This window comes from Cupressus sempervirens, chromosome 10, assembly GCF_028749045.1.
Source record: "Cupressus sempervirens isolate cs-2001-9-10 chromosome 10, ASM2874904v1, whole genome shotgun sequence".
In the NCBI taxonomy this organism is placed as follows: domain Eukaryota; kingdom Viridiplantae; phylum Streptophyta; class Pinopsida; order Cupressales; family Cupressaceae; genus Cupressus; species Cupressus sempervirens.
The window spans coordinates 789,856,517-789,881,471 of record NC_143127.1 but is presented as its reverse complement, the minus strand read 5'-3'; the positions used below and the strand labels follow the sequence as shown (position 1 = coordinate 789,881,471).

At 39.1% G+C, this 24,955-nt stretch overlaps 1 protein-coding gene across 4 annotated transcripts in view; it reads right to left on the bottom strand.

The window, feature by feature from the left end:
* Positions 1-24,955, bottom strand: part of LOC149536277 (uncharacterized) — a 313,709-nt gene that overhangs the window by 247,503 nt on the left and 41,251 nt on the right. For all 4 annotated transcript variants that reach the window (XM_089805517.1, XM_089805516.1, XM_089805519.1 and 1 more), the window contains exons 3-7: positions 19,990-20,140; positions 19,409-19,550; positions 19,143-19,305; positions 17,884-18,091; positions 17,572-17,622 (exon numbers count right to left, since the gene is read on the bottom strand). In XM_089805517.1, coding sequence (XP_089661643.1) covers positions 17,572-17,622; positions 17,884-18,091; positions 19,143-19,305; positions 19,409-19,550; positions 19,990-20,140 — 715 coding nt within the window. The remainder of the gene's footprint in view (positions 1-17,571; positions 17,623-17,883; positions 18,092-19,142; positions 19,306-19,408; positions 19,551-19,989; positions 20,141-24,955) is intronic.

Genomic DNA, 24,955 nt, shown 5'->3' with positions numbered 1-24,955 from the left:
AATAAATTAATCATTTGTCTTCAGTGCTTCATGAATAGATTTGTGTCAATAAATCACCACACAAGAAACAAATCAACCTTCTGATTGAAATCTTTCAGACTGCCTCCTATTCAACATCTGGCCAACAATTGGTTGTAGTACAACTATTGCAAATATAATTAAATACTAATTAAGCTCTGATTGATGCTGCTAAGTCCACGTGCCAATTAGGATAGAGATGTTTTCCTGTAGTTGGATGGCTAAATGCTTGAAAATATGATTGCTATGCTTATCAATCTCAGATCTGTAGCCTTCAGTTTAACATTCTACCTTAACCCAATCTGAAACTAGGAGTTCTTCGCAATAATTAGTGACACTCTGATCTTAAATTTGATATACAATGTACACTGTCATGAGGCTGTATACTCGAATCGTCAACATTTATTTAAAAAATTAGAAATAGTGCTTAAATTAAGGCCCTAATTTTTCTCAAAAAATAGGGCTCCATCAGAAGGGACGCAAACCTAGAGGGGGATAGCTCCCATAGAGTGAGATCCTAAATACAAAAGGCCTCCCCGAGATAAAGTGCAAGGCATCACTGATCATCGTACCTGAAGGAGAGGGACTTGCACTCTCTAAATAAGCAATGAAACCTCCCATGAATCTTGTTGTAAATTGAACAATAGAATAGAAATTGGATCTCAATCTTAGCCACACCCATGTCACAACACTAAAAAATCTGCTCATCTCTGTTGATCTATCTGGATACGAAGCTGATGAGAGCCAACTTTGACCTTACTGAATAAGTAATGCATGGGGACACTACCAAGAAGAGTAGTAAGGTCGAACAATGATGCCATACTGAATGTCAATATAGTACTCTACATAAAAGGTCATATGAGGGCAAAGGCCCCCCAGTAGGTTGACCCAAGTCACATGAATAAAACTCTTGTAGATGTCCATCCAGTTAATCTCATTCAACTTCTCCGACGGGCGGAAGAGATGAGCGAGAGCATCTAGGGAGTACTAAAAGGGAAGAAGGCGGTCAATATCGATACTGACTGAGTTGAGGAGACTTGAGACTTGAGCATAACAAGATCTAGCACAAACAATGGGGTCAAAGGCCCCAATCGAAGTTGAGGAACAATAGGCCAAGTAGGAATAATGGTATTTGCCATCAACAGAATCTGCAAATCCCCTGAGTCTATGAAGTAACCAAACCAAATCAAAGATCATTCAAAGTCTAAAGGGATGAGCACCAAACTCAACCAAGATAATACTGGTAGGAGTGGTCGGCTAACAGCAGATGAAGCGGCGAAGAAGAAGAGTTTGCACCCTCTCCACTGAAACCCAATCAATGGCCAACAAGGAGGGACCCCAGATGGTCAAGCTATAAAAGATAGTAGGTCTAACCAGGGAGTCTAAGATAGACATCTTGGACATGGTATCCTAAAAATGGTGTCTGAAGCATTATCTCTCAGAAAAGCAAGTAAACCAAGCCCCTTGTAGACCCGAGGTGTCATGGTCGGTCTGAAATTGAAACGTAGCCCAGAAAATCAGATGCCCATATAAGTGTAGCTGAAGGTCATCTTGATCATGGTCCCTCTGAAGAAGTGGAGATGTGAAGTTTTCAAGCAGTTGAAAACCATCACCTGTGTCTTGTCCAAATTAACTACAAATTGTCGAGAATCACAAAAGGGGACCAGACCATCCAAAAGTGGTTGTAACCCCTAAGGAGAGGATATCAAGACTTGATGAAAATAACAACCATCCTCTAGAACAGAGAATTTCCTCAGTTCAGTCTCAAGCTCAACAATGTAAATACCAAACAGTGTAGGAGAAAGTGGACAGCCCTACTTGACCTCAATAGAACTCTGAATGTAATTAGAGAAGCCTAGAGGAGTCTTGAGACAACCAATAACCCTCTTGTAAAGTCTCATGATAGCCATGAGAAGAACCTCAAAACCCTAATATCTCTGAGCCACTAAAATAATGTCGAGCAGGGGACAGAGTCCAAGGCTTTGCGAAAGTCCACAAAGCAGTAGTAGAGTTTCGCCAAGCGGTGCCTAGCCTCGTCAATAATGGCCCTAAGGGTGAGAATATGGTTTGTAATCTGAAAATCTGCTCTGAAGCCAGCTTGGCCTCTAACCCTACAACCCAATCTGTCTAGCTGTCTCGTGATACTAATATGCAAAACTATGGCATACATTTTAGCAAAGAAATGTCTGATCATAATGGTCCTATAGTTGCCCGGATCAAAGGTCAACCCAGCCTTGTGGAACGGGTGAATATTATAGTGAGACCAAGACGGTGGAAAGTTAGTATACACCACTCTGTTGAAGAGAGCAACAAGACATGAACCAAGAACACAAACCCCCAACTTGAAGAGCTCCACCTGGAACCCTTCCTCCTCAACAACCTTGCTACAACTCATGGCTCTAACGGCCTCAAAAACGGTGGAAATGGAAAAGAGGTGGCAATGGGGGGGTGATGCAAAGGGAAGGCTGACTAGGAATGTCATAGAGGGTGATGATGTGAGAGACAGAGCTGAAATCTAGGTCAACGAGGAAAGTGGGGTAGCGGGGGAAGAGCGTGCGCCAAAAGTGCTTCGGGAAGAGTTGAGAGATGAGCACTACTTAAGGTAGAAGAGACACTTCTTCCAACAAAGGAAGCTATGTTGGGAGAGCCTGACACAAGGAAATGAGGGATCTTGATCAATGAAGGTGGAGCGAACAAGGTGGTGGACGGACTTGCAATCGTCATCAAACCAATGATTCTGGGAACAGGAGTTGGGGCAGAAGGGACAGGCAGCAAGAGGGGCGAAAAAGTGCTAGAGGATGGCAACCTCCCAGATCACCATGGAGATGAGGTCGAACATGATGGAAGTACAGGACATGTCCATGAAGGGAGTGGCCAGAAGAGAGCATCTAAGGTAGGTAATGAAGAGGTCATAGTTAGTGTCTACAAAAGAAAAGGTCGCGCGGGTAGGCAAGGGCAACGCAGAGGGGGCAACCGACGGTGGGAGGAGGGTGAGGAGAGGGACACGAAAGGTGAGATTGAGGAAGGAATAGTCTGCCAATGAAAGGCAAGAGATGGAGAAGCAGCTAATGAAGGGGATGTAGGAGCTGCAGGAAAGGGCATAGTCAATGACACTAGCACCATTGGAATGGGGCGATCAAGCAAACAACCTAGAATCAAGAAAGCAAGGGAGCCTGTTAAGAACCACGAAAGCAGAAGATTCACTGAAATGAAGAAGGTGCCTGCATACCACGCCAGGGGGCCATCGATGTCATCTAAGGAATGCGGTAAAATAATCGTATCACTGTCAAACTCAGACGTACATAAGGAGTCAATCCGCTAATCATGAAAAGGGTCCTGAAGATCTTTGGTACATGCATTGAAGTCCCCTAAATAACCAAGTTCCCTGAAGAAGAGAATCTCTCAATCCAATCACTAAGGTCACCAAAAGGGTCACCCTTGAGACTGTCAACCACATGCAGAGAAGTAGCCGGCAGAAAATAAAAAACTGCAATGAAAAGATCTTTGTCCAATTTGTCCCTGATACGGTCCCCCATGAATCTAGCAAGGTTGTTAGAATGCATAATAGTCATCATGTTGATGAGGTGATTGCAAATGAGGCAAGTGACCCCACCAGAAGCCCTAATACCCCCAGAAAACCTAATCTCATCCTGATGAGAAGACAGCATATCGGTCTCTCATGTATCTTGGTAACAAGAATAACATCCGCAGTACTAATGACATCCATAAAAAGACCAGGCAAAGACCAAAGAGTCATTACCATTCCAACAGTGTACAATCAAGGAATCAGTGAACCCTCCCACCTTGTCCTCACTCCGTAAACGTCATTTGGCCTGGAAAGCCGACTTGGATTCCCAACCAGGAGGAGGATTGTCTCTATTAATGGCCTTAAGGTGGCGGATAACTATCCAAATGCCCTCAAGGCGGGCAACAAGGACTAAAGTTTGGGCATGTTTGAGCTCATCCACCTATAATTTAGTAAGATCCTCATCGAGATAGATTTTACATGGTAGAGGGCAGAGTTCTCTACAAGCCCTCAAAACTCGCAGCATGTTTGATGCATTAAGAGATCTAAAAAAAAGTGCAGAGTCACACCCTATCCATGCTCTATCAATGAGAATTGCAAATAGCTACAGTTGGTCGCGAAGGAAGGCATACACCTTATCGACTCAGTCAACGGTGAAAGATGGAAGGCCCCTAGCTCTACGTGCGCCTTTGTCCAAAAACTTGGACTAAACAAGCTCCTCAACTCTAGCCAAAGTTGTTGTTGCAATCACTTCTTGTTATAGCAAACGTCTACCCATGATTTTAACTATGTCTCTATGTTGCTTTTCGGTACATTATAGCAGTTAAGGAGTTCATCTTGCATCTCCTTATTCTCTGCAACATGAAAAGAGCTCGCATCAAGGTGTCGTTTGATGCTTGACGCCTCAACATTGATGGTGGAAACTGAGAGTTCAAGTGTTCTGTATTTTTGCGTAAGAGAGAGGAGAGATAACCTGTCAGAAAAATCCATCTGTAAAGAGGAACCTAACGCAAGCAGCCCACACACAGATAAAAGCCTGAGACCTAGAGTAAAATGTTAGGCCACAGCAGGTCGAAAAAATCCACATTGCAAAAATTGAAAACAGACCCAAACATAGAACTTTGACACCCCAAACATCTATAGTAGGCGAGGATGAGGATAACAAGACAGTCAACACAGCCAGCAAAATTGAACAAGCCCGATGACCAAAGAGGTTGCAGGAGACCCAACAACAACCATAGACAGTAACGGTCAAGAGCCAGTCCCCAACGATCAAAGAAACAAGCCTCCTGCAACCTGAGTAGCAAGAGCCAAGCACGAAGAGCACACATAGAGTGGTCAATGACAGCAGGCAAGCTCGAACACAACTACATACAAAGGATTAACAGGCAAGCACAAACACACCCGCAACCATAGGTAGGTAGGGAGATAGCGGGTAAAGTCCCTACTACAAACCACACACGAGCACGAAGAGGGAAACAGCACCCAGGTAGAGCATAGGCAATTCACAAAATCAACTATTAATTTCACAATGCTTACTACCTCTACCAATGAATCTCTTATGTAATTCTTCTTTAAAGAAATAGCTAGGATAACGAAAGCATTACTTTAGCAACAAACTAAGCCGATATGTTATGGCCTCTTATTTAGCTACATTAAAGGTAGAAGGAAACTGCAATCTAAAGGTTGCAAAGATTATATTTTCCTATAAGATTAGTCAACTAATCCAGATAGAAACCCTTTGTTTGGATTTTGAACCATTAAATTTCAAATTCCAAAGGTGATTTTCCATTATCTTTAGTCTAAATTCTTCTAGTGTAGCAACTTGAAGTTTCCAACATCCACAAAACAAATATGAAGCCCACATTAAGCATAAAAGATTTCATTAGTCTTACTGGACTATGTCATCACTTTTAATCCTTGGCTCACCCCCTCCTCGAATTTGGTTGGTAAAGCCACACCAAGAAAATCATCTATGAAAACTAACTAATTACAACTTGCCCACATTTCAACCACTTATATTCCAATAAATGTTATAATCCTTGGAACAGGAGCAAGTTGCATATCAATGTGATTCAATAATGTCAGCTTAGATCACCTTTGTTTCCTCTAGCTCAACCAATTTTCAATCAGATTTAACAACAATCAGCCTAAGTTTATGGTAGACATAATAAAACATGGGAAGCTAGATCACCAAGACAATGGTGTAAGCTTTTACCAGAATTTCTTACTCTCAAAACAAAAATGGAGAAGCAACAATCTTTTTCTTATACAAGGTCATTTCTAGTCTCCTTTTAATTTTGCAAGAACTAGAATTCAATGTTTGATTTTCGTTGAGATATAATGCACATAGTATAGGATTCAGCATTGAAATGTGTTAGATGTGTGAATGATTAAACATAGTTATTTGATTATGAACTAGTAGGCAATAGGTTGACCTAGTGAAACAAAGGATATTTAACTAGAATTGCACAACAGCAGAAGCATGTCATCATCATCGACATCATCCTCTCGAGGTTTCTCCCACTCCAAACCGCTAGTATTTCCAAGGGACAAAGATAACAAACCTCTACCGAAGAAGCCTTCGTTGGACGAAGCTACCAAACAGGAGTTCCGAAGGAAGAAATTATGTTTCAATTGCAAGGGAACATGGGAACCTAGGCACAGATGCCATAGTAAAGAGAAAATACACTACATCGAAGTCGTACCCAATGATGAGGATGATCGGGAGAATCTACCCATAGAAGACGATCGCCCCCACAAGGACTCCAAAATGATTAATTTGAACCGTACGAAGAGGATCACCGCATTGGTATGGTGTGGGGGAAGCATTGCCTTAGCTAGGAGCCCAAAATGTACGGTATTTCATGTACAGGGAACCCTTCAAAGACAGAGGGTCATTGTGATGCTCGATAGCAGAGCCACTCTAAACTTCATAAACTCATCTTTGTTGAAAAGAAGAGGTCTACCTACTGAGAGGCACACAAGATTCCAGGTCAAGATCATCAGAGGAACACTTTTGCCCTATATGCACCTTGTTCCCCAACTAAGTATCACCATGGCTAACCACACTGTGACGGAGGATTTCCTTATAGTAGACCTAGATGATATGGAGCTTATTCTAGGCATATAGTAGGTGGAGACACTTGATGAATACACACAGAGTTCCAAGCGCATGGACTTCACTTTTGTTGTCGATGGGAAGAAGGTTGTTCTCCATGAGCTGGCCAATGAGGGACCGAAGGAAGTTTCAGCACAACGGATGGAGGCCATTTTTTGACATGATGACATTGCATGGGCTGCACATTGTTTTATTTCGGCAGAACCAATAAAAGTACAACAGACACCCCACCGCAATGTTGATCTTCAGAATATATTTTGAGTACTTGTGATAAAGTTTTTAGAGACATTCCCTCGGGAATACCCCCCCATCGCGAGCGTGAGCACACTATCGAGTTGGAAGCTGGTGCCAAACCAGTTATCACCACGCCATACCACCACCCCAAAAAATTCAAAGATGAGATCGAGAAGACAATTTAGGAGTTGCTCGAGAAAGGATGGATCTGTCCTAGCTTTAGTCCTTTTACTCATCAATGCTATTGATAAAAAAGAAGGATGGGACAATGTGCATGTGTGTGGACTACCGTGCGTTGAATAAGAAGACAATAAAAAATAGATACCCTATTCCCAGGATCGATGAATTGTTGGATGAGCTGCATGGTGCGGTTTATTTATCTAAAATAAATCTTTGTTCCAGATACCATCAAATCCACATGCGGGAAGAAGACATGGAGAAGACGATTTCCCGTTGCCACTATGGGCATTATGAATTTCTAGTCATGCCATTCGGATTAACGAACGCACCAGCTACTTTTTAGCCTTGCATGAATCACATCTTCAACAAACAATTGGTTAAGTACTTGCTAGTATTCTTTAATGATATCCTTATTTACAACAAAACTTGGGAAGAACACTTGAGACACTTAAATGAAGTCCTAGAGATCATGAAGGCTCAGTCCTTGTTCGCCAAGCAATCCAAGTGTGCATTTGGAATGACAAAAATATTATACCTAGGGCACGTTGCCAATAAATATGGAGTGCAGGTCCACCAAGAGAAGATTCAAGCTATCCTCAATTGGCCACCACCAAAATCAATTTCTTAGAATTGTGCAGTTATTACCGGAGGTTTGTAAACGGTTTCTCTTAGCTCAGCGCACCATTAACAGATTTGACTAAGAAAGGTTCCTTCCAGTGGAATGAAAGAGTGCAACACAGTTTTGATAAGTTAAAAGAAGCAATGAGCACTTGCCCGATTCTCACCTTACCCAATTTCACTCAACCATTCATTCTAGAGTCTAACGCATCCGGAGAGAGCATTTGGCATTGTATTAATGCAAGATAGACACCCTATAGCCTATGAGAGTCGAAAGCCTACACAAGGGAAGCGTCTCTATTCCATTTATGACAAAGAGATGTTGGCCATCGTGCATGCACTGACCAAGTTCCAGTAGTATCTAGTAGGTGCCAAGTTTTTCATTTGTACCGATCATAATAGTTTGAGATATTTTTTGGAGCAACAAGATTTGAACGAGAGGCAACAAAAATGGGTAAGTAAGATTCAAGCTTTTGATTTTGATATTGAATATGTGAAGGGAAAGAACAATGTGGCTGCAAATGCCCTGTCAAGAAAACCTACCATCTATTTACTATCTTAGATTTCAGCTGACTAGAAAGCACACTTATTGGTGGAATATTCCAAAAACACATTTACATGTAAGCTAATGGACGGCAACACTCAGGATGGCTGATACAAGGTGGTGGATAACATCATTTACTATAAGGATCGAATATACTTGGTGCCTGAATCCAAATTGGAACTGAAAATCCTCAAGGCAATACATGACTCACCCTTGGCCGGACACCCAGGGTTTCTCAAAACATATAGACAGCTCAAGGAGAGGTTTTCATAGAAGCGACTTAAAGGAGATGTATTGCAGTACGTATGGGAATGTGCAATCTGTCAGCAAAACAAATCTGAACACACTTTCCCTGTCGGGGTACTGCAACCCTTGCCTATACTAGAACAAAAGTGGAAAAGTATCTCTATGGAATTCATCACCGAACTTCCTAAGGTAAACGGGAAGGATTGTACCTTTGTGGTGGTTGACAGACTAACGATGTATGCACACTTCTTCGCCATCTCAGATTTCCAGGCCACACAAGTAGCAGACTTATTTTTCAAAGAAGTTTTCCGTCTGCATGGGTTACCCCGAAACATTGCTAGTGACAGGGATGGTCAGTTTCTCAGTATTTTCTAGACAAAATTGTTTCAATTGGTGACAACAGAATTGTCACCAAGTACTAGCTACCACCCTCAAACAAACAAAAATACAAAGATTGTGAACAAGTGTCTAGAAGGCTACCTCTTGAACTACGTTTCGGCACAGCAACGGGCATGGGTCAAATGGATGCATCTAGGAGAATATTGTTACAATACCACTTATCACATGCCCATTGGGATGACACCCTTCAAAGCACTATACGGATATGAACCCCTTTCATTTATTGAAATGGTACTGTACTAGGTGATAGTCGAGCACCAAGGGCGAGGGATTGGCTTTAGGAAAGGCAAGAAATCCTAAGATTCTTGAAGCAGAACTTACAAAGGGCGCAAAATCAACAAAAGATCTATGCCGACAGACACCGAATCGAGAGAAGTTTCAAAGTGGGAGACGTGGTCTATCTCAAACTCCAGCCATACAGGCAATCCTCATTAGAGGAAAAAGGGAAAGAAACAATGAAGCCACATTTTTATTGTTCTTATTGTGTAGCTCACCGCATCGGTGAAGTTGCCTATGAACTAGAACTTCCAAAAGGAAGCTACATCCATGACGTCTTTCATGTCTCTTGCCTGAAGAAAGTCGTGGGACATAACATCGCAAAAACCACAGATCTTCTTTCGCTCAATGAAGAAGGGAAGCTCGTGTTAGAACCGGCCGATGTCATTGATGTACTGGAGAAGACCTTGTGGAACCATATGCTGAGGGAATACTTGGTACGCTGGAAACACTTGCCGCTGGACGACATGACTTGGGAAGGTGAACACATTTTACGCATCCGGCTTTGCATTTGCTTGAGGACAAGCAAATTTAGGACAGGAGGACTATAATGTTCCTGTCATAAAATAAATAATTAATCAAACCTTTGTTAATAGGCTAATTGATTTAGTATATCTCAGACCCATTTTTAGTTTATTGTTTCAGTAGGTGTGGTTATCGGCTAGCTTTGTAAACCCTTGGAAAGTTTCTCCGAAGGGTATTTAAGCACGGCATGTAAGTAGTAGTTGGTATGCGATTTGGATTATTTTTCTTTGTACTACGAGTTCCCGTTGGGATTCTCTATTGTTTTCCATTTTGGAAGTGAAAGATCTTCCCTAGTTGGCTCTTGCGGTTTCAATGGGAATCAACCCTCACCCTATTCCATCCATTGTATTTCTTTGCTTTGGATTTGGCAAATTCGAAACACCATTTTAGTCTGGAATATATCTTTATCTATCTATAACTGTCTCAACATAGTCTGGTGTCTTTGTAAAATTTCCTTGAAGTTTTCAATCCATTCTGGAGGATTTAGCTTGAGCGAATTTGAAAAACAAAATTGTACTGCATTACCTCCATCAAGCACGGCATCTTTATTTACTACTGAATGCTCAACTCCATCACTGTACAGCATACTCTTATCATCGTATGGATCCACTATCTCAACTCTTACTACCGTACAACCTCTTCTAATACTGTCGTAAACGCTCTTCTAATCCTATAGTATGATCTCCCATTACACACTACCGTACGGCCCCCCATTGCACTCCAACCCTCCCATAGGATCTGCCAGAATACTACTGTACGGCCTCCACATCGTCTATCTGACGAATACATGATAGGCATCTCACAATTGGAACATGTTGGAAGGGAAATGGAACATTACAGTGGTCCGAAGGTGAACTTGGCCTGAAAACCAATGTAATCGTCCGAAGGTGAACTCGGCCTTAAGGCGATCTCGACCCGAAGGAAATTGTTCATGCTACATGGCCACAACGTGGAGTTGTCTAAGCTATATGGCCTCAGGGTGGAGTTGTCCATGCTACACATCCTCAAGGTGGAGTTTCTTGTGTTGCACGGCCTCAATTGCACGTGCTACATGGCCTCAGTTATCCGTGCTACATGGCTTCAAGGCGGAGTTGTCCATGTTACACGGCCTCAGGGTGGAGTTGTCCACGCTACACGGCCTCAATTGCCCATGCTACATGGCCTTAGTGTGGTTCCCCATGCTACACGGCCTCAGTTGCCCGTGCTACACGACCTCAATTGCCCATGCTACATGACCTCAGGATGGAGTTGTCCGTTCTACATAGCCCCAATTGCCCGTGCTACACAGCCTTAGAGTGGAGTTGTCTATGCTACACGACCTCAATTGCTCGTGCTAGTAATGTTCCCATTCCCTACGTTTCAAATGATAGAACAATTATGGAGGTCGTGCGGTCTAGGTGGGAAGCTGTACAGTTGGAGTAGGATGTCATACGATCAGAACCAAAAGGCTGTACGATGAGATGTTGAGAGTCTAAAGGTGGACAGAGGATGTTCGTACGGTAGACTCAGAAAATCGTACGGTGGCCAAGTTGGGGAAGCAGATTTGTCTATACGATGTGTGGGTTTGGGTAGGCCATACGACTGTACGATGGAGGTAAGGAGTCTGTACGATGTAGGTTGTGGGTGATAGTACGATGGAGACTGTGGGTGACAGATTGCTAATTCCTCCTACACCAATGAACAAAAGCAAATTGCTAGAACAAGATAGTTGCCAATAGAATTGATAGAGCTTTAATGAACAATATTTATAATTGCAAACAAAGATAGTGCACAAATTTGCCAGACCCGAGCAATTAATACCAAGACGAAAAAGGGTGAGGGTTGAATCCCACAGAAACCGAAATAGCCAAGTAGGGAAGATCTTTCACTTTCGAGATGGCGAACAACAAAGAATCCCAACTGAAATTCGCAGTACAAAGAAGAATAATCAAAATCACATACCAACTACTACCTACATGTCGTGCTTAAATACCCTTCAGAGGAACTTCCCGAGGGTTTACACAAATAGTCGACGGCCACACCTACGGAAATAATTAAATAAAAATGGGTTTGAGATATACTAAATCAATCAGAACCACAAATACACATATTACTAACTTGGACCCCCTCTTAATTAATTACAGTAACTAATTAAAGGTCCTTTTATTATATTATTTAAATTCTGGGACCAATTAATTAATTAATTTAATTTAATAATTACAATAAATTTGGGGACATGACAAATCCTCAATGCCCAAATATTGCTTTCCTTGAAGCAATACATCATCAAACAAAACTCTAACAGCTCCAGGGTCCCAAATCAAACATGTAGGCAAGAAGAGTGAAATGACATCAATCTTCCACAACACCAAATTGCCATCAAAATTTCGTTGTGCCACTCTAGGGCAGCGAAAAATGAAATGGACCTCAGTCTTAACCACAACCAAGGTACACAAACGACAGACCCAACCCTCTTTATCCATGTGGTGATCAATCTGAATCTAAAGCCGGTGGCAGCCAACTCTAAAGGACACGAGAGAGATGTGTAAGGCATGACACCAACATTGAGACAAGTAGCTAGGGCGTAGGATAATACCATCATGAATATATAGGAAGTACTCCGCATAAAAGGCCATCTTCGGGCATAACCCCCCAACCAGGCTACTCGAAGTTGTGGTGATGTTGTGAAGGGAGGAGGTGAGCAAGAGCGTCAAGCAAGAACTAGAAGGGAGAGAGGCGGTCAATATCAATGTCGATCGAGCTCAGCAAGGAAGTAGCCTAAGTATACCAACAACGGGCTCTAGATGCAAGATTAGAGTCTGCAACTGCAACAAAGGAATAGTAAGCCAAGAGCATATTTTTTTCATTCACAAAATCCGCAAAGCCACGAAGATGAAGAAACCAAACCAGGTCAAAAATGGTGCCCAGCCTGAAGGGATGAGCCCCAAACTCAGTCAGAATAATGTTGTGAGGGTTGAATCGATGGCATCTAATAATGCATGGGAGTAGCAGAGTTTAGAGGCGCTCAATAGAGGCCCAATCTGAGTCAAGAAGAGAAGGCCCCCAAACCACAGAACCATAACGAATCGTCGGTCTGACCAAGGAGTCCAGGACAGGCAACTTCGACGAAGTGTCCTGGAAGTTATGGTTGAATACTAGCTCTCGAGCATAGCAAAGAAGCCCATCTCCTTACTAACTCTAGGCTGGATGGTGGCTCTCAAACTGAAGCAAGGTCCTAAGAACTTAACCCTGAGGTGCACGTAGGAAGAGGTAATCTCAATCTCCTGACCTTGAACGTAAAAGTGCAAATGCGAGGTCTTCAAACAATTGAAGACCATAACCCGAGTCTTGCCCAGGTTCAAGGTAAGTTGTCGAAGGTCACAAAAGGAAGTCAAACCATTAAGAAGCGTCTAAAGACTCTCCAGAGAGGAGGCTAAAAGGATCACATCATCTGCAAAAAGTAGAATGAAAATCAAGACCTTATGTAAATAACAACTTTACGAGGGAGCGAAGAGTGTTTGAGAAAGGCCTCAAGCTCGTCAATATCTATATGTCGAACAAGGTGGAGGAAAGAGGGCAGCCCTGCTTCACCCCAATAGTGCTCTAGATTGAAGTAAAGAAACCCTCAAGAATCCCGAATCTACTTGTGTAATGTCCCCATTTTTAGCAGGTTCCTGGAGTTGGCCAAGTCAATTCACCATTTCGACCCTCGTGAGCTGACAGAGGGATTTGAGGGTCTCAGTTGTGTGGTTATAGGCTTTCCAGTAGCCTATAGTGTGTTTTGGCTCCATTTGAGTGACTTACTATTTATAGTAAGTCAATCTATTGGTTCTAATGAGCTCAGTTAAGTTAGAGGAGTTGGGTGATGCTCTCAGTTTTTATTTTGAGCTTCTAGTTTGAGGTCCAAGAATCTTGGAGGGAGCGTTTATTTATAATAAGTCACCCTATCAGATTCATTCATCATCTTTCATCGTCAAGATCACTTTGGTGTTGTCAGATTTCGATTCTGATGCTTCTTTAGTTGTTTTCGCAAGATGGGTGAATTATTATTATTATTCATCTAAATACGTTGAGGTTGCTATTTTTGTTGGTGTTGTTTGTTGGTCACCTCAGTATCATAGCTCGTTGGAACCGAAACAAAAAGTTTTAAATCGTGAGAACAAGAAACAGTGGCCTTACGTGTTAGAATTTTGGATTATGGTGGAAAAGGTCATTTTCGGAACCAAAAGCAATTAATAAATTAGATTATAATGTCACTTTATTATATTTTAATGTTCTGTGTGGGAAGATTCTTAAGTGAAGTTCATTTGGGAAACTCTGTGCCATTTGGAGATTATAAAAATAAGCCCATTTGATGAGTAAAGCATCCGATTGAATATTAAAATCTTTTGTTGTCTTTGTGACTTTTTCCCAAGTTATTGGTTTTGTGCCCTTGCTGAGGTATAAGGGCATCCGATTGAATATTATTAACCTCTGTTGGCTTTGTGACTTTTTCTTGAGTTATTGGTTTTGTGCCCTTGCTGAGGTATAAGGGTTTGAGATCTGCCCTGGAGATTAATCCTCCTTGATTCATCAGTGCAATTGCAGCTGAGGTATTGCAATTGTCACCTCTCCTATTGTTTCATACTGTGGCTAAGGAGAAGTTTTTTTCTTTATTACTAGAGATTGTCCAGGTATTTGTGAAGGGTTTCATTAAATTTATCATATCAAACTGAGTCTGCAGTATAGTGACTGGACTTTGGCATTTGTGGCTGTTGTTTACAATTTGGAAGGCAGCATTTGGAAACTACATGCATCACAATCGATCCACAAGCTGAGACTTTCAATTTGGAGGCTGGGCATAATCATTCTCTAAGCCTGCATTAATGTTTTTGGAGCTGGTAGGAGCCTGCAGAGCATTTTTTCAGACCTGCAATTAGCTGCAATCACCATTCATTGAGTAAGAGAGGGCTGTGATATATAATCTAGGGGCTGCGGCTGGTTATATTCAACCATCATTCCACCTGCGATCCAATACACAGGTCTGCTAGTGTCACGTTCTAGGGGCTGCAAGCAACAGCAGGACCTGCAATTTTTCAGTTTGGAGGCCAGAGATCACAAAGGGGACTGTGTTTGGCATGCTGAAAGGTACAATACGGAATTACACACGCACAGACCCCTACTACAGGCTGCAGGTGGGTCTTGGGGGGATCATGGCACCAACATTTGCTGATTTCAAATTGCATCCAAGTTTCTCTAAATTTAAACTCAATCAAAGCAATCATATTTCTTTATTAATCATATGTAATTGTTGATGAGCAAAATATAGGTTGGTAGCAGTCTTGGATTGTAATATGGAGATTGAGATTACTCTACCAATTCAAGACAATAATTGTTAAATGAAGTTTGTCAAACCAGCATTGCTACATTGAAAATACTTGAGGTTTGATTGTAAGACATAGGTGCATGGAATAAACAGATATAGAAATCAGAACTAGTGAATTCATTATTTGCAAAACTACCTGGCATATTCATCCATGATTTATATTCATATTTCTTGTGAATTTTACAGAAGGAAATGAAGTTACTCTGTTCATCCTATTAACAGTGGTTATGAGGTTGCTAGACAAGTGTTTGACAGAATGTCTAATCACTAAATATTAAGGAAATTAGAGTTATTTTGAAGCTATAACCAGACTGGGTTATTACAGGCTGTCACACTCTCGTATAATCTCATAATAGCCATCAGTAAGATCTCTGAAATCCCAATGTCTCTAAGTCTCTTAAACAGGGCCACCCGTGGAACGGTATCAAAAGCCTTAGAAAAGTCTACAAAACAGCAAAGACTTTCACCGAGTGGTGCCAAGCCTCCTCAATGATAGCTCGTAACATCAAAATATGGTCCATGGTCTGGTTATTCGCCCGAAAATCAGCCTAACCTCTGGCCCTACAAGCTCTCTTGTCAATCTCTCTAAAAAGAATAGTGTTCAGTGTCGTGGCATAGAGTTTAGCAAAGGGGTGTGCCCAATCATGGCATACCTGTTGTTATCGGGGTCAAAAGTCAACCCGATCTTCTGAATCGGGTAGATCACGTGCCTCGACCAAGAATTAGAAAAGCCAGTACAGACCGCTCAATTAAAGAGTGTGGGAAGAAAAGACACCAAAACCATAAAAAAAATTTCAACCATTAGGCCTTTTTTATTGAGCACGTAGAATGTCCAACTTATGAGCTTTCTAAAAGAGAAAATGATAGGGTGGGAAAAAATGGACCTTTCAAGGTTTAGTATCGCTCATCTTCTCATTTTCTGCTTCTAACTTCTTAATATTATATGTTTGAAATTTTGAGCCAATGATGAATGAACATTGACATGTCATGTGTATGAATCTATGAATATGCATACAAACACATATTTTTGTTTTTGTCTTTGTTTTTAAATGTGTGTGTATATATATATATCCATGTTACAAAAATCAGCCCCAAAAAAATTGCCAAATTCCAAAATCTGAATCCAAACCTTAACCAAGATCGACTACTTAGAGATATACCAAGTGGAATCTTTTCTCAGATAGCGTCAGTAGCATTGCAAACCATAAAAAGATTCAAACTTGGCATAACAGTGAGTGTATATCAATATATCTGTGCATCCCAATGTAGATATCATCATTGAAAGACCTACTACTTTGTATCTGATTATTTCATTGATTGGTGTTGACATCTGATCTCTGTTTATCATTGCAATTTTGTGTAATTTGGTATCTCGCACATTACAAGCAACTGGGCGCATCATGGATATTAAATGATTCTCCTTAGGATTTTCAGAGAATCTTGTAACAATCCCAACAGCTGATGCAATATCAGGTCTACTGTGAACTACATATTGCAATTTTCCAGTCAATGCCACTGCCCTTTATTTTTTTGATTCCATGATATCCAAATCTAAGAATTTTGAACCATGTATTCAACTTTTCTAGTTTTATTTCCATATCTAGTGTGTCTGTTAGCATGTATTTGACAATTTTGTATGCTATGGAAGTAAACTTATTTTGAGGTAAAAATTAAACAATTATTAAGTAAAATTGGCTAAATTTTATTTAATAATTGTTTCAACAATTCACACATAGAAAATGATGTAAATATGTTCTCCAGTAATATTCTTATACCAAAATACCAATATCCTATAAATTCTGTATCTTTAGTCACTGATCAATATTTCTTGCACATAGAAGAGAGAGGAGTAAATATTTCTTGCGCATGGTAGAGAGGGAACTAAATAGAAAACAAAGAGGTGGAAGAAAATATAAAAGACTGTCATGAAAATGCATATAACCCCTACGTTAAAATTGTTAGAGCTGCTAGTGCACATATTCCTCTACAGGGTACAAGAGTGAAATAGGATAAGTATACTAAGAGCTCATGTATTGTATTTTAAGATTCCTTCACATAACATTTTATAACACGCACTTCCCCTTTTGAGAGAGATATTTCCCCTCCGCACGAAAGGAGAAAGCAAAAAGTAGGAGAAATGTTAATTATTATTTAATTTTTGATACAAATTAGGGAACTTTAAAATCAATGAAGTATAATAAATGAATGACCTAATCTGTAGACCCAAAGAAACATTCAATCATTTTCTAACAGTAGACACATGTTAAGAGTGTAAGGAGTTTAAATTACGAAAATTTGTAAATATACCATATATAAAAGACAACATTTAGTCTGTCAGACAAAACTAATGCTTGCAGGATAAATAATCCTACAAAATTATACCTGCGGAGGTAGAAGGCCACAGTAGCATTTTAGCTCAAAATTATTTTGATACCAAATTGATCACAGAAACTAATTCACTAATTTTCAGTGCTACATTGAGAAACAAATTTTAAATGGAAAATCCACTTACAAACTGCCATATTACAGCAAGAGAATACCTGCTAAAGCAAGAAAGTTCCGTAAGACATATATGTCATTGAAAGTGAGACCTATCAACAGCAAGAGGAAGAGACATGTAAGTTTTCAGCTGAGTCATGGAGAAATTATTAAAATCAAGTAAAATCTTTCAAAGGTCCTTTCTGAGATCCATGTTACATTCTTAAACATGAAAGTACATATGAAAGAGCAAGGTACACTAAATCTTAAAATCATGAGAATCAAAACAATGCATCACAAAATGATAACTGGAAGGAACAAAATGTCACTAAAAAGTAATAACCATACAATGAGTTACTTCATAATTGACATACCCTGACCACCATAGCCCCCAAAAATATACAATGATTGACCTCTTGCTACCAAGGAATGTGCAGATCGGCCAAGTGGAAAACTTGATTCAGTCTTAAGAATTGATCTCTTCCCAACTGATTTCTTAGTGTTGACCAAAACATTTGTTGTCTCCAAAATGTGCCATTTCAAACGTGCAGTCAACATGCTAGATGAAGATGAATGAGGAACCTGTAAATACATTAATCACTCCCACAAACAACTTTTGTCTGATTGTGCCAAAAGTAAGGTTCCATAAAAGAGATTAAACTTTTTTAATATGACTTTTATTTAAACCAAAGATAAATGTGAATCTAAATTTTAATTAGAATCTACTGGTATATTGTTAACAGTCATTAGAATTGCAGATGCATACATAATTATAGCACAACAGGACAATGCTCCACGAGGACATGCAACTCAGCTGTGATATGAAACTAACAAAATAAAACAAAAAAGAGAGCTATTAAACTGAAAATGGCAGAGGTGTTGGAAATTTGTTCAGCGCTCCCTCGGGATTCGTGACAAGGGCTTAACCGCCTCCTACTATAAGTTGAGTGGTTGTATCAAGCATTGACAGATCAGTCTTTTGGTGCAACAGCAACCCCACTCTAACAAGCGGTATCAGAGCTTGGTCACAGGTTCGAATCCTAAGATCCTCGGGTAACGTTGAGGGGGTGATTGTTGGAAATTTGTTCAGCGCTCCCCTCGGGATTCGTGACAAGGGCTTAACCACCTCCTGTGTACTATAAGTTGAGTGGCTGTATCTGGCATTGACAGATCGGTCTTTTGGTGCAACGGCAACCCCACTCTAACAAAAAGCTCTCTGAAGTCCTTAAATAAAGATCAAGATGCAGGAGTAGCTGGCAAAAGAGGAAGTGGTACTTAGACTAGAGGCCACCAAACCATTGCTACTGGGCTCTAACATCCAAGATTGAAAAAATCACAGTAATGATGGTTATTGTGCATGCGAAGATTACACATTCAAAAAAAATTAGTTCTCTCGGAGATGTTTAACCCATGACTCCATTCATTAGATCTTCAGTGCAACTAGCTCATATTGAGTTTGGGTATATGATGTATCTCAAGTTTTGATATTAAATTAAGATCAATAAAGCAATTATATATGTCAAACTTCGATTTAGAAAAACAGTAAATGAGAGACTATCATTCCAGGTAACATATTTGATTGAGTAAGAATCTGAAGTTAAAGAAAATCAAGAATAGGTAGTTTCTTCCATACCTTTAGAACACATGTGTCACTCAAACGTGTTGTCCCATTGCGACCACCGTGAATAATAAACAAATCAGTATCCATTAAAGTAGCTGCATGATTTGAACGTGGTAATGGAGTGTCCCCTTCCACTTCAAGAATAGCCCATTTATTTGTTAAAACATCGTATACTCTGCATAGCATGAGACATTAGTAAGTATCATCAGGATAAAGTTTTCAACAATTCTTTTTCTAATCCAGTTAACTGAGGACAACTGACAAGTAAAAGGAATTACCTCAAATAATCATCTTTGACAATTCCCGAATCACCCTTACCCCCAAATAGAATAGCATGTGCTCCAATTGTAGTCAAGGAATGGTAACCTCTTGCACATGGCAATTTTCCACCAGGATTCAATGTATACCACTCTAGAGAATCTGCTGACCTGCCCCATAATAATTTAGCATGGATTAAAATTATTTGTAAAGACTTCCTTTTCTCAGAAATGGACAAGTAGAAATATTCATTCCTTTGGGCAATCACAAGAAAAATCTTACCATTTAAATAGAAACAATAATTATCTAAGTCAATCACCCTAGAGAATCATTATAGGTGCTCATACTGTATGCACTTGGCAACTTAAACACTAGTCATGCATATCTCAAATTCAGATCATGTATTGCTCCTTTAAATCTAACTTATGAAAAATGTTACCCTGCAGTAACTGCTGAAAATACCACGAGGGAAAATAAAATATCAATTAAGATATAGGACTTCAGTAAGAATGCAGTATCTTAACTTGGCAGAAAACCGGTGCAAGTGGATTGTTACAACATAGAAATAATGTATTGTCAGCTTCAATCAAGATTTTCTGACCTGTACGAAGGAGTGAAATATCCTCCAGCCAGTGAGGATCAGGGCCTCCATAACCTCCATGAACTAAAATTGCTCTGCTTTCCAAGGGATGCCTAACTGCAGCATGAGTGCCCCTGCTTCCGATGGTACCTTTGATAATTGGACAGCTCCACTAACAGATCAACAAGCAATATATTCAGTAATATGTGGGGTTAAATCTGCACAACATAGCACAGGTGTTGAAGCAACCCTAAGGAGCAGGCTTAAGCAAGTGAATGTGTATCAAATTGTACTTCCACCTTTCACTGATCTGCATTTACAAGTATTTTAATGAATTTTCTTTTACTTTTTCATTGGCATTCTATTGCCTTTGTTTTAATTTGTGGAAAGATTTACTCTATGAACATTATAATTTGATTGCCTTTCACTTTTTTATTTGCAATGTATTGGCATTGATACAATTTGAGCAATACATTTGTTGTATGATGTTTGAACTTTACTTTGGACATATTCTGCACAACTGCTTATCAACCCAACCCTTGTTTTTGTTGCTCATCAACCTAGTACACATCATGTGTAGCTGCAGCCCCTTATCAGCCATTAAGTACTCTTAAATTTCAAACTAAATATAATAATTTTCATTATGATTAAATTCTACACAAACTGCTCAAGGTGGAAACTCATTTAGACACCTTTTCAAACTATCCAGTATATCACCAGGTATTCACTGAAGACAGTGATGTAACTCTAATTTTTAGAGTCTTCATTTAAGAAAAGATGGTGGAGAAGATTGTTTATTGATTATGATATATATATTTCAATAATATACAAAACTGAAGATATCTATACAATAGTATGCGATGCTATCATGGTGAACACATGAGGACTGCAATCAAAAGATGCTATTAATAAAGCTTTACAAAAATCTCAACAAACAAATATAACAGGGTATACCCTATATATCCAAAGGGCAATACCAGTAACTTCTCACACTTATTCAGATTAAGAGTTTGCAAAGTGGTCAAGCTTACTCAGGCTGGAAGGCATCATCATTTAGGAGATTTACAATGAAACACATGCCAGCAAGTAACAAGGACCTAAGCCATTGAATCAAACATAAAAGTTCTATGTATGGTTCTTGAGAAAAGGTTGCTATCAGAAGAATCTATGCATATGAAGGCCATTTCGTCTAACACACATCATCGTTGAGTCTCCTCAGAAACCATCATGCAAACACGACTTAGCAACCATGTATAAATGCACAGGTCAGCGGTAATAGGAATTAAATTCAATGAAACCTGTTCCATATGACGTGAGGCTTTGCTCCATGTGTGACTAATCAATATCCCAAAATTGTGTAGAAGAAGCTCGATAAAGGAAAGCAAACAATAATGTTAGAGATGCATAGTTTTAATAAAGCATGTCATAGCACTCATCAGGATGATTGGTCAATGTTTCAAGACAACAAGTTTTGAAAGCCACGACAGTCAGTCTTGACCGTGTCAATGTATTCAAGGAAAAACAGTGATGGAGGTTGTATTAAAGATTTGATGCCGGACATGACCCAAACAGAGAGCCAAACAATTTCACAAAACCCACATCCGAGTGATATGCTCACGGCGGAAATGGAAGATTGCACCATATTTGCTTTTGAAACACCTTAAGTAATGATTATGGTTTATTAATTCCAGTCCGTATAGAAGCACCCCTAAGTGCTTGCGGAAGCTAAAGATAAGATTGCAATGTATTCTTTGCCACAGGAGTATGAGTCGTCTGATCACTTCCAGCGCTTCAAATGGATGCCCCTTCACAACAATTTTTTATTTTTAATAATCATGGCATATAACATGTTTTACGATAATGTTTATGCAATAGTTTGATATAAGGGAAGGCCCGATAATAACATAAGCCAAAACAAAGATAATAAACAAGATACTATAAATTAATTAATCCAAGAGATGCAATTAATTGATAAGAAGCATAATATGACTTTTCACTGAAAAGTCATATCTTTCACATAAAAGGAATATAAATACAAGTTAGAAGAGGAAGGAAGACATATTCGAAATACATATTCTCTAGGAGTATTTTATATCTATTGTACGACTTTGTAATATAAACTCAATTATTTTATTTTGATGATAAAATAAAATGTCTTTTGTTTATTTCTAAATGGCATGGAGAATTAAACTGCAGATGGTTCGTCCTTTATAATCATTTTTTGGAATTTTGTATGCAATTTTAAATGTCAGAGAAGTGGACATGGTCATTTAGCATTTTAAATTCGATCATCACAGATATTGTGAAATATCAAATTGTTTATGTATCTGTGTCCAATTTGTTTCCCTACCACAAGAGTTAAAATTCAATCTGGACTAATTTAAGATTGCATATATATTTGATATGTCCATCTTGATTATTTAATTGTTGGCAGTATAAATGCGTAAAACATTATAAAGTTGTATGTGAAAAAATTCACTGAAGTTGACTCTATTGCCCGAATGAGCAAAGGCACTGGTCTTTCTATTATTGAAGTCAGAAAATCTATATAGTCCTTCCTACAAGCATCAAATTCATTATTCACAAACATTATACAAACCATTCGATTCAAAACACTCAGCATTCTATTTTTTTTAATCGGGTCAAAAAATCTATATAGTCCTTCCTACAAGCATCAAATTCATTATTCACAAACATTATACAAACCATTCAATTCAAATACTCAGTATTTTGTTTTATTTTAATTGAGTTCAAGGACTTTGATAGCCAAAGAACTCCCAAGCTTAAATTTGCTTTAGAAAAGCTCTGAACCAGGTGATCAAGTTCGAGGTGAAGGTCTACCCACCTAGGTGTAACGAAGCCTGAAGTGCAAGGGAATCAAGGTGATTCTCATTTGTTGGCCAAAATTGATTACGGAATCCTATCGAAGATGTGGTAGGCTCTTGGATTTCCAATCTACGGTTTTGGGAATCAATAGGCAAAATTATACGAAAGTACCATCTCAAACTGAAGCCCTAGAACAGTCAACAACAACACAATATCTAATTATTCCTAAAAAGGGAAAAAAGGGCTAGAGTGATTGGAAACAATCGCAAACAAAGGTCATCCCCATTCTTATTTTAAATTAGATATACACAGTAAATTGTTGTAACGTTTCAAACTATCAAGTTATCACCGTGTATTCACTAAACGCAGAGTTATTCGAAAGTACCATCTCAAACTGATGCCCTAGAACAACCAAAAACAACACAATATCAAATTAATCCTGAAAAGGGAAAAAAGGGCTAGAGTGATTGGAAACAATCGCAAACAAATGTCATCCCCGTTCTTATTTTAAATTAGATATACGTGGTACATTCTTTTGGAAAACTGGCATGGAGATCTTGTCTTTATATTTTCAAGTTTCATTGTTAAATTTTGTCCTCCTATCATCTGTGGATTTATTAAGAATACTAACTAGAAGTTTAAACTACTAATACAACCCATGTTGTGTAAGTTAGCACCTTGTACTAAACAAAGACAAAGATAAAAATGAAACCATTATCCATGATTTTATTCATGAAGAGAAATAAAACTCCGCTCCATGTCTAATGATTGTGATAATTGTTTCACACAAATGCTATGTTCTTACTGAAACATTTGCCCATCCAACTATGGTGACCATGTCACACGTCAGCCCATTGTAAATGGGGGTCCCCCTCTTTTTATTTGCGGTTTTTTCGTTTTAGGATTAGTTTTAGGTGTTGCAGTTGTTTTGGCCTTTAAATCTTCTCCTTAGAAAGTGAACAAGTCGTCATCCTTGGTCTAAGATTTGAAAGCAAATGGTAAAAGGTGTCAAACAAATTGCTAAGGAAGTTGTTAACCAGTTTCCAGAGTGTCATGGAAATGTTGACAAGAGAGTTGTCAAGGTGAGTCCTGGAAAGCAATAAGTCGTAAAATAAGTCAACTTGAAAGCATGGGCAATGATGGAAATTACTTAAGGTTGTAAGTCAAGCGGGATAGAAATATGAATGTAAGGGAACTTGAATGAGAAGGTGCTTGAAAATATTACATAGAACAAGAAAATGTGTAATTTTCCCATTTTTGCCAACATCAAAGTTTGATGGATAAGCCTATTATTGTGATCCTTGTAGGCTAATTAATGTGGATGGAGGGTCTTCTGAGGCAAAGGCTTGGCTTGGGGAGGGTTTTGTCTTCTTCACAATTCAGTATGCTCCAAATTGGTCTTCGTTTGACTCAAATTGGACTTCGTTTGACTTAGATTGGACTTTGTTTGGGCTTAGTTTCATGCACCTACTATTTATGGCAAGTTTGGTGATGATTAAAATGAACCCTTCTATTTTAACAAAGTGCACTTGGTCACATGGGGAAATAATTGGTGTGACTCTTGTTCCAGACGGCATAATTAAAGGATAAATATTTTGGGAGGTTATTATTTTAGTGGCCAAATTATTATTAAATCATTAAATGGCTTATTATAAAGTTATAATTTATAATTTCACTTAAGTTGAGGGTTGAGTCATCATTGGAAGGGGACATTTATTTACTTACTTCATGGAAGCCTATACCAAGGAATTAGTTTAAGTTTTGGGAGGAAATGATTATCATTTAATGTTATTACTGTTGAAACTAGAGCCCAGAAAACTATGAAATAACCAGCAATAATAAAGAGATATAACTGAAATAAAGAACACCAGAAATATCTTGGAAAAACCCTTCTAGAATGAAGGAAAAAACCCAGCCATACAACAAAACATATCTTTATTGATAATGAAATTCGAGTGTACAATGCTTATCGCATGATGCGAATATATAACAATAGAAGAGACTCTTCAAATTCTAACCGAAGATCTCTTGAGTTTCTCATAACTCCTATAATTAAATATGACTCTTCGAATATTCATGCCTCAATGCATGTGAATGACACATGCCATTTACATTTATAATATTGCAAATTATACTTTAAATGTCCTTTTCAGCTGAAGAT